Source organism: Cygnus olor, chromosome 31, assembly GCF_009769625.2.
Source record: "Cygnus olor isolate bCygOlo1 chromosome 31, bCygOlo1.pri.v2, whole genome shotgun sequence".
Taxonomy (NCBI): Eukaryota; Metazoa; Chordata; class Aves; order Anseriformes; family Anatidae; genus Cygnus; species Cygnus olor.
The window spans coordinates 599,297-609,777 of NC_054088.1; the positions used below are offsets into that span (position 1 = coordinate 599,297).

Sequence of the window (10,481 nt, forward strand, 5' to 3'; positions counted from 1 at the left end):
TCCTTAGCCTTTTGTCCCTAGCACTGATTTCCAGCCTTAACATAATTCCTCAACAGAGTCCTGAAGAAAATCCCAACAAATAGCATAGTCTCTACACTACACACAGACTGGAACCCAAAAAGCAGAAGACACAGGCCTCCCTCAAATACTCTGCCCAACCACTAACCCTGGAAGGCAAGATCTAATCCCTAAACCCTAACCTGAACACCTAATCCCAAAATCCTGCATTCCTGTGATCTAGTCACCTAGCTGAAGCAGTGTGGCCTCATGAAGCTGGGCAGGGCATGAGAGGTTCTGCAGCAATCACTTGGTCTTGGAGGAGGCCGGTGAGGTGACATGGATCTGGTCAGGTCACAGGGCTCAAAGAGGTGATGGGTGGGGATGCCCTGCTGAAGTCAGATGTGCCTCACGATATCAGGAGGCAGCAGGAGGCCCATGGCTGTGCAGATGGGTGTCGCGGCACTTCTCACAGCTTGTCTGACAATTACTTGAATTCCACAGGCTGGAAATACTGCAGTGAGCACTTTGAGGAGCTTTCCAGCCCAGACCAGAGTTACCACATGCCCTGAGACAAGCTGTAATATCTCTGAGGTGTCCCCTTGGTCCTGGAATGGCCAGGGTGTGTGTCACCCATCTTGTCCTGTAGGGAAATGCATGGGTGTGCAGAGGTGGCCCGTGGTAGGACAGTCCCTGTTGCTCTGGGGTGTGTGTGTGTGTCTGTGTGTTGGGTTTGGTGCAAACACCTGGGCTGGTTTCTAACCTCCCACCTAAGCACAAGTGTGGAATAGCTCACCCCCTGCCAAAACCCTCCTTGTTTTATCTCATCCATGGAGGGCAGAGCCAAAAAAAAAGCTCTGAGCAGTTCTCCCAGGGTTTTCATCTGCTAGCAGCCCCAAAGCAGCAGCAGTGCCTTGCCATTGCCTGCTCATGGGTCTGCTGCTGCTTGTCTGGGCTCTGGTTTTACCTTGCAGGTGGGAGGTTGTATTGGGCTTACATGGAAAGGGTTTTGTAGCAGGGGGGCTGCAGGGCTGGTGTCTGTGAGGAGAGTCGAGAAGCTGCCCCTTGTTAGAGAAGAGCCACTTCCAGCTGGCTCCAAAAGGGACATGCTGCTGGCCAAACTCAGCCAATGAGTGATGCTGTTTGTACATCTGTGAGAGCATTTTAAAGAAAGGGGTAAAAATGACATGCAGGAATTGCTGGGAGAGAAGATTGAGAAAATGTGAGAGGAAACAACCCTGCAGACACCAAGGTCAGAGAAGAAAGAGGGTGAGGTGGTGCTCCAGGTGCTGGAGAAGATGTTCCCCTGCAGCCTGTGGTGCACCATGTTGGAGCAGATCTCCACACTGCAGCTGATGTGGAGATGCCATGTGGGAGCAGGTGGATGTGGCCTGAAGGAGGCTGCAGTCCAGGGAGAGCCCCTGCAGGAGAAGACTCTGTGTCAGAACTGTGGAGAGGAGCCCAACTCTAGGCAGCCCCTCATGGTGGGGCCTTTCTTCTGAGGAGAAACTTATATCAACCCTTTGACAGGTGCTGCACAGGCAAGGACAGGACTCAGGATGGCATCGCCCTTCAAGAAGGAACTACCTTTGGGATTCCCTCGAAGTGTGGAACTTCTGGCTGTGTCACAGCTTGAGTCACTGAACTGTGAATGCTGACCAAAGTCCCACCATGACAGATGCAAACTTGTGCTTCCCTAGCAGCCACTCCCTCTAGTCTTCCTGAACTACCCTTGACAATGCAGACTCAAGCAAACAAGAGACAAAAGGGAATGCAAGAATGCCCATGCTGTACAAACTCAACAACAATGATACATGCTAGCAAGTAACTGGAACACGAGCTGAGCACCAGCTCATCACAAGCACCAGATTCATGCTTAGTTGGTTTGAAAGGACTGAGCACAGGGCATTAGAAAAAGCATAAAAGAAGGAGCTACATCTTCTCCGTTTGGACTCAGCAGCAGCAGCCCTGCAGAATGACAACTCATCTGGCCGCTCCTGGCTTGGACAAGCGTACAGTTTGCTGCTTGAAGGACTGTCTGGATGGCCATGCTCAAAGAGTCTGAGTGAAGAGAGATCAGTCCCGTTGGTGGACGGTCACGGGTGGCACTCCCCAGGCCTCAGTACTGGGTCCAGTTTTGTTTACTACTTTGATGGATGATCTGAATGAGAGGATCAAGTGCACCCTCAGTACATTTGCAGATGATAACAAGTTAGCTGGGACAGCTGATCTTCTTGAGGGTAGGAAAGGTTTGCAGAGGGATCTGGAAAGGCTAGACTGATGGACTGAGTCCAACCACATGACATTCAACAATGGTTAGTGTTGGGTTCTGCCCTTGAGTCATAACAACCCCATGCAGCAGCATAGGCTTGGGGAAGAGTGGCTGGAAAGCTGCCCAGCAGAAAAGCACCTGGGGATGTTGGTCAACAGCCAGCTGAACATGAGCACCCACCCCCTGTCAAGGGCAGGGACACTGACATCTTCCAATAGGTCGTCTGTGCTTATGAGGTAATGGTCAGCTGAAGATCTGATAGGCCAGGAGCAGGCCCATGGCAGGTGAATATTCCTATGATGCCAGTGGTGCCTGAGTAGCTGGCAGACCAAGAGCAAACATGGCCTGTGCTAGACGCTGTGAGGACCCTGGTGTCTTAGAAGCTAGTAGGCCAGGAATAAGCACATGGCTCGTGTGGGTCTGTGGGAGCTTATGATGACATGTCAGCGATGGCACCCCATGCTTGATTACTCCTGCAATCCAACAGAAACCCCAGGCACCCCTCTACTGGTGCATCACCCTTGTTCATAGGTGAGCAGAAAGCAAATAGGTGTCTATGTGGTGATCAGGTCAGTGGTGCCTGTGGAGCTGACAGACCAGCAGCAGGCCCACAGCTCTTGTAGGAGCTTGTGAGGTCACTGGTGCCTGAGAAGATGACAGGCAGGAAGGAGACCCATGCTGGGGAATGTACTTGTGATGCCACCCTTGGCTGAGTAGCCAGTAGGCCAGGAGCAGGTGCATGGCTGTATAAGTTCTTGGGAGGTCACTGGAGTCTGACTACCTCCATGGCGAGTATGCATCAGCTGCACGGATATCAGAGAATCACAGAATCATAGAATGTTTTGGGTTGTAAGAACCCTAGTGACCATCTAGTCCCAACCCCCTTGCTACAGGCAGGGACACCCTCCATTAGGCAATATGTGCTTATGAGGTCATGGTCAGCTGAGGAGTTGATAGGCCAGGAGCAGGCCCCTGGCCTGTGAATGCCATTTGGATGCCAGTGGTGCCTGTATAACTAAGTGGCTGAGAGCAAACATGGCCTGTGCTAGATGCTGTGAGGACCCTGGTGCCTGAGAAGCCAGTAGGCCAGGAATAAGCAGGAATAAGCACATGGCTTGTGTGGGTCTGTGGGGAGCTCATTACTAATCAATTAGCTGATAGGTCAGGGCAAGGCCCATGGATTGTACAGGTACCTGTGAGGTCACTGGTGCCTGAGGAGCTGGCAGGCCTGGAACAGGCCAAGAACTTGTGTAGGTGTTTGTGAGGTCATTGCTGTCTGAATACAGGCCAGGAGCAGGCCCATAGCAGGTGAGGATGCTAAGGCATCACCTGGAGCTGGGTTGGACAGAATCATGAAATATCATGAGTTGGAAAGAATTGAAGATCAGTGAGTCCAGCTTCAGCTTCCAGATTAAAAAATAAACTATTTGTACCTAAAAAACTATAAAGAGTATAAATATATATCAAAATATTAAAAATAATAAAAAATATTATGTATATTTATATATATTATATATATATAAATATATATAAATATATATAAATATATATATTTATATATTATATTATATATATATATTATTTATATTTTTATATATATAAAAATATGTAATTTAAATATATATTATAAAGATAAAATCTATAATATACAATAATGATATAATGTAATGTAATATAATATAAACAATATAATATAATATAATACTATATAATGCAATAATATATAATATAATAATATATATAATATTTTTATATATTTATTAAATGTACATATATTTAAAAATTATATGTGTATATATATATAAAATAAACTATACGTCCGAGAAATTTGTCCAAGCAGTTCTTGACCCCTGCCAGGCTTGGTGCTGTGAGGAGGCTGGGAGGCACTGCAGGGCCATGCCTGGGCACAGGGCCAGGAGGAAACCACCGCCTTCCTGCCCGGGCGCCATGTCACGTGGGCTGCGGTTTGTGCACCTGCAGTGGCAGGCAGGCTCCAGCTCCCGACCCGCCGCGGGGAATAACGGCCCCTGGGTGACACGCTGAGAGCCAGGCAGACGCCTGAGGCTCTGGGCTGCAGCTCTGCTGCCAGGGCACGCCCTGGACCAGCTCTGGCTGCTGCCAGGACCCCACAGGAGGCTCCCTGGGGAGGGACGGGACAGCCAGCGCTCCCGGCATGGGGCTCGGGCCCTGCCCAAGGGCCTTTCCCAGCTGCTGCTGCCAGCACAGCGGGGGCTGTAGCAGGGGCAGGGGCTGGTCCCTTCACAGCCTGACACAGCCCCGCTGCCCGCCCAGCCCCGTGGATCCCATGGCGCAGGGACAGCCGGACAATCGCACCTTGGGCTCTTGGACGCTACAGCTTAGGAGATGCTCCGTGCTCCCGGTCCCCACAGAGGGCTGCAAGGGGTGTCAGACCCATCTGCCCCCACACCCAGCCCTACCCCACGATGATCTCCCACCGCAGTGACGTGAGACCTGCAGCAGAGCCGTCCCTCATATATGGTCATGAAGAGCGCTGGAGAAGTTCATTGGAGAGCTGGGCTGTGTTGGAGGGGAGATAAGTGCCGATAACGTCTAAAAAGGTGCCTGCTGCTTCGATTGGCTCCTCGTGCAGCTGGGACAGCATCTGCACAGATATATTGCCCTCCCATCATCACCATTGCCCTGTTGGTCCCCAGGAGCTCCAGCAGGACCGTGCTGTGAGGGCAGGAGCCTCAGGATGGGGACAGAGGGACTCCTGTCCCCTTGGGTGCTGTGGCTGCTTCTCTGGGTGCAGCCTTGCAGAGGTAAGTGCCAGCTTCTCTGTTCCACAGCCTGGGGCTAGTGGGCAGCACTGGGGTCATTGGGATCCCTCTGGGAGTGGGGTTGTTTTCCAGGCACCACAGAAATGAGGGGTAGAAGGTTCTCAGTCCCTCAGCCCTCTGCTTTAACCTGTGCCTGTCTTTGTGGGAGAGAGTAATCCGTTTCCACAGCTCCCATGTTTTTGGTAGCCCATGCCTTGCTTAATTTCTAGACACCTTGTCCTTGGGTACCCTTTTGGGACCCCTCGTTCCCCAGCACTGTGCCTCTGCATCTGGAGGAGGCCCAGAGAGTGAATGGCCCTCAGTTATCTCCAGGGTACAGCCACTGTCTGGGAATACCCAGAGGGGTTGTGTGCTGTTCCCTGCACCTGGTATCTGGGGAAACACCGACTCCAGGAGGGCAGGTTGTATCCCATTAACAGAAGAGGACTGGGGCGTCTGCACCCATAGGTGGTAGAGAGGTGTCCTTCTTGGGGGCCCTGGTCAAGCACAGGGGCCGGTCTGACAGCAGGGACGGGGAAGGGACATGGGTTGTTGGTACCCTAGCGATCAACTCGGACGGTGGGTTTGGAAGGTGCCTGTGACAGACAATGGGCAATGGAAGCTGCTCAGGGGCATGGGGCTGTTTGTGGGACACTGGGATGGGGCAGAGTGGGAGCCCTGTGCAGGGCTGCGGGTTGTGTGTGGGTGGGCATGGGCAGGGGCTGGGGGCCACTGGGGTGGGAGGAGGTGCTGAGGGCCGTGGGGCAGCAAATGGCCCAGGAGGGCTAGAGCTGGGTACCCTCGGCCCAGCATAGCCCATGGGGAAAACAGGGACCCCCCACTGCCCCTGGGACAGCCTGTGGGGACAGGGCTCCCACCCTGGGAACTGTGAGTCTGCCTGGGCATGGGGCTCTCACAGACCTTCAGTGTGGGGCTCGAAACTCTCCTGACCCTTCCCGTGTTGGTGTTTGAAGGGGCTGCGGAGGTGAGGCTGGCGGATGGCGGCAGGCGCTGTGCTGGGAGAGTGGAGGTGAAACTCCAGGGCCAGTGGGGGACTGTGTGCGGTTATTCGTGGGACAAGGACGATGCTGCAGTGGTTTGTAGGCAGCTGGGCTGTGGGGTTCCTCTTGAAGCTCCTCAGTATGGACACTTTGGGCCAGGATCTGGCCCCATTTGGATGGCTGCTGTTCAATGTCGTGGCACCGAGTCTGCCCTGTCTGACTGCACATACGCAGAATGGGGTCAAACAGACTGCAATCACAGGGACGACGCTGGAGTGACATGCTCAGGTAAGGACTGAACTTGTTCCCTACCTCTGGGACCAGGAGAGTTGTAAGGAACTTGTCTGTGAGCTCAGGAAGCAAGAAGTGGGCACCAGAACATGGCTCTGTGTGTCAAGTTGCACTCTGAGCTGGGTCTGTCACTGCTGGTGTCCCCTGTCCCTGGGGAAAGCCCAGTGGGAGCACACCCAGCCTGGCACTGAAGCTGGAGCAGCCAACCCTGGGGAGGTTCCCCGGGGCTGGGAGAGGAAAGCCCCCACCCTTTCCCCATTGTGCTGGCTGGTTCACACCTTTCTCCTCCCATTCGCCCAGGCCCTGTCTGGCAGGCTGGTCCCTATGCCAGGGGAATCTAGAGCAACTCCCCCAGCCACCAGCAGCCTCAGGGAAGGGCGTGCAACGGCCCAGGACTTTTGGGTTGTACCCCCAGCAGATGAGAACCTCAGCCAAAGCAGAGGGGCTGCTCAGAGGGCAGGAGCACTGGGCTTGGGCAGAGGAGCAGGGTGGCAAGTGGCACCTTGTTCCTGTCCCAAGGTCACCCCATGACAGCCAAACACCAGGGACACAGACCCTCTAGGCTGTGCTGACCCACTGCCCAGCGTCTCCTGCCTGCCCTGTGCCCCAGGGGCTGTGCCAGCACCTCCTGGCTCTCCTTGGTGCCTGCCTTTGCACCGGGAGCTCGTGTCAGCCCAGGGCTGCTCTCTGCCTTCTCTTTTGCCCCATGTCTGGCTGGTGGCTGGGGACGTGAATACCTGACACCACACTCTGTCCCTGCCTGAGGACCCCCCTTTACCTGCTCCCCAGATGTGCCCCATCTAACAGCAGCTCCCCAAGAGCCCCAGCAGCCCCTGGGAACAGAAAAGCCCTGGGGCTTTTCTGGCAGCTCCAAGGGGTTCCTCAGCCTGGCCTGAGCCCGGCGGGGCAGAGCAGGCTGCAGCAGCCCCCAGTGCCTGTTTGTGCCATTGGCACCCACTGAGAGCTGCTGGGCTGGCCGTGGGGCTCTGCATGTGGCCACCTTAGGGATGAGGTGGGAGGTGGGCATGGAAGTGCCAGAGGGCTCTGAGAACTCACAAGTCTCCTTGGTTGCTCCAGGATTTGTCCGGCTGGTCGGAGGGGACAGCCCCTGCTCAGGAAGTGTGGAGGTCTACGATAGGGACCAGTGGAAAGCTGTCTGTGACTCCCACTTTGGAGACAAAGCTGCCGAGGTGGTCTGCAGGGAGCTGCAGTGTGGCACAACCCTGTCCGTCCACGGGGCAGCTCACGTGGGAGAAGGGGCCGGTTCTGTCTGGGACAGAGAGCTGCAGTGTGTGGGGAATGAATCCGTCCTCTCCTTCTGCCCCACGGGCGCCCCCAGGGACCAGCCCTGCACCCACGGCAATGGCACTCATGTCACCTGCACACGTAAGGACTCGGTGTGGGATGGTGTCCACAGGGGCAGTGCTGGGGGCAGGAGAGCAGGGAAGGCACTGGGTTGTGCTGGGTGGGGGACATGTGGGGTGAGGAGGAGGTCTGCAGCCCTAAAAGAGTGCTGCAGGAGGAGAAAGGAACGTTGTCCCTTTGGCCTCTCCGGCAGCTCCTGTGGGATTAGGAGCACAAATGCAACCTCTCTCACCCTCCTCTGTCCCCAGAGTACACAGGGTTCAGGCTGGTGAACGGCAGCACAGCGTGTGCGGGCAGGGTGGAGGTCGAGGTGCTGGGGACGTGGGGGACCCTCTGTGCCTCCCGCTGGGACCTCTCGGATGCCCACGTTCTCTGTCAGCACCTCGGCTGTGGCTTTGCTGAGTCCATTCCTGGAGGAGGGCATTTTGGGAGAGGAACCGGCCCCATCTGGAGAGACTCGTTCTACTGTGAAGGGACTGAAGCCCACCTGGGGCAGTGCCCGGTGACTGCCCTGGGGGCCTCGCTGTGTTCCCACGAGAACGCTGCTGCTATCATTTGCTCAGGTGAGTGCTGGGCAGTGCTGCAAAGTCCATTTGCCCCTGGTGTGTGACACGGCCACCCAGAGCTGGGGACCCCATGGCAGCGCCTGGCTGAATTTCTTCTCTCACCAGGCCCGGCTCGCCCCATGTCCCTGCGGCTGGTGGGCGGAGGGAGCCGGTGCGACGGGCGCGTGGAGGTCTTCCAGCACGGGACGTGGGGCAGAGTCCTGGATGAGCAGTGGGACAAGCAGGAGGCCAGTGTGGTGTGCCGGCAGCTGCAGTGTGGAGAGGCAGAGGCAGCCTACACCCCTGTGAGAGCCGAGCGAGGACGGGGCCCCGTGGGGCTGCACGGGGTGCGGTGTGCAGGGCATGAGAGTAACCTGAGCCTCTGCAACACCTCCCTGCTCGCGAGCGCAATGGCAGCAGGGATCGCAGAGGACGTGGGGGCCGTGTGCTGGGGTGAGTGGTGCTGCACGTCCCCCAAGTGTGGGGCTGGGCAGGCAGACAGCCCCTGACGGCCAGGGCTTCTCCCCGCTGCAGGGAGCCGGCGGGTCCGGCTGGCGGACGGGGCTGGGCGCTGTGCCGGGAGAGTGGAGATCTACTACCAGGGGCGCTGGGGCACCGTCTGTGATGACGCTTGGGACCTGGCTGACGCCGCCGTCGTTTGCCGCCAGCTGGGCTGCGGATGGGCCCTGGAGGCAGCCGGCTCCGCTCGGTTTGGGGAGGGCTCCGGGCAGATTTGGCTGGATGGCGTCAACTGCTTCGGGGCCGAAGCTGCTCTCTGGGACTGCCCTGCCGAGGCCTGGGGGCAGCACGACTGCGGGCACAAGGAGGACGCGGGAGTCGTCTGCTCAGGTCTGTGCTGGGAGCGGAGCTGGAAGCTGGGGCCTGGGAGGCCGGAGTGAGGGCAGAGCCGGGCAGGGCCGAGGCTGTCCCTGGCTGTATTGGAGCCCCTGTCCGAGCTCGTCCTGGGGACACCCACACCCAGACCCTGGATTCACTGTGGAGCACATCCATCCTGAGGATGCGCAGGGATGGCAGGGGTGCACATCAGGGACCTCTCTGCCCGTGAGTGCAAGGGGGAATTTTTGGCCATGCCTCCACCTGCCTGAGCACCTGGGGTGCAGAGGAAGGTAGCTCTGCTCCCCCAGCCCCAGACCAGCCTGTTCCCCTTGGGGCCTTTCCTCCTTCCAGAGTTCATGGCCCTGAGGCTGGAGAACAACAACAGCTGCTCCGGACGCCTGCAGGTTTTCTACAACGGAATGTGGGGCAGCGTTTGCTCCAACTCGATGACTACCGAGACGGTGTCACTGGTGTGCAAGGAGCTGGGCTGCGGGAATGAAGGGAACCAGGAAATAATCTTAAACTATGCCAAGCTGTCTGGCACCGCGTGGCTGGATCATGTGGAGTGTGGGAAGAGCAACAGCTCCTTCTGGCAGTGTCCCTCTGATCCCTGGCATCCGCAGTCATGTGATGACCTCCGAGAAGAGACCCACATCACCTGCAATGGTAAATCTGAGCCATCAAGGCACCAGGTCCTGCTCTCCACTGGGTATGGTGAAATGCAGAGAAGGAACCCAGAGGGGCTTTGACTTTCTGCATTAGACCTTGTTGCTGCTGGAGGCACAAAGGTGACTTCAGCTCTCCAAGCTACCCATGCCCACAAGCAGTCACTGGCCAGGCTGCCAGCTGCCCCTGGGGGAGGCAGAGGCATCTCCAGGCAGGGTCTCAGAGAAGACCATTCAGGGAGAAGGGGCTCCTTGCTGGGCTGTGAGACTCCCAGGAATATGTGGGAGCTGGGGGAAATCTCTGATGTACCCAGCAGGGTGGGAGCTGTCCCATCACCCAGCCCTGTCCCCCCAGCTCCTGCTGCCTTGTGTGATCAGGAGTGGCATGTCCTGCCCCCAACCTCTCCCTTGCCTGATGCTGCCCCTGCCATGTTCCTGCCCATGCAGTTCCCCCCCGGGGCCCTCTGACCACCAGCAGTGAGAGACTCTCGGTGCCTGTCATCATCTGCATCATCCTGGGGGCCCTCCTCTGCCTGCTCCTGGCCCTCCTGGCTGGGCAGGTGCGAAGCGTCTGGGCTCGGCACAGAGGTGGGTCCTTCCCCAGTGGTCCTGGGGGGGAGATACCTCTTGGCTGGGTTGGGTGTGCTGAGGGTGTTGGTGTCCTGGGGCACAGAAACAGAGCTGTGTGCTGCCTCCTGCCCCATGTGCTGCACCACTGACTGACAGAC

At 56.8% G+C, this 10,481-nt stretch overlaps 1 protein-coding gene across 1 annotated transcript; it reads left to right on the plus strand.

The window, feature by feature from the left end:
* Positions 1 to 4,822: 4,822 nt before the first annotated feature.
* On the plus strand, positions 4,823 to 9,837 carry LOC121062536 (scavenger receptor cysteine-rich type 1 protein M130-like). The gene is made up of 7 exons (XM_040542581.1): positions 4,823 to 5,052; positions 6,024 to 6,338; positions 7,419 to 7,727; positions 7,955 to 8,269; positions 8,378 to 8,704; positions 8,786 to 9,100; positions 9,440 to 9,837. The coding sequence occupies exons 1-7, from the start codon at positions 4,986 to 4,988 to the stop codon at positions 9,835 to 9,837; spliced, it is 2,046 nt and encodes a 681-aa protein (XP_040398515.1). The 5' UTR covers positions 4,823 to 4,985.
* Positions 9,838 to 10,481: the final 644 nt, after the last annotated feature.

Bases quoted from the DNA above. Each gene is read 5' to 3' on its own strand.
- LOC121062536 (XM_040542581.1), top strand. From the start codon at position 4,986: ATGGGGACAGAGGGACTCCTGTCCCCTTGGGTGCTGTGGCTGCTTCTC. The intron at 5,053-6,023 runs GTAAGTGCCAGC...TGGTGTTTGAAG, and splicing joins CTGGGTGCAGCCTTGCAGAG to GGGCTGCGGAGGTGAGGCTG. The intron at 6,339-7,418 runs GTAAGGACTGAA...TGGTTGCTCCAG, and splicing joins CGCTGGAGTGACATGCTCAG to GATTTGTCCGGCTGGTCGGA.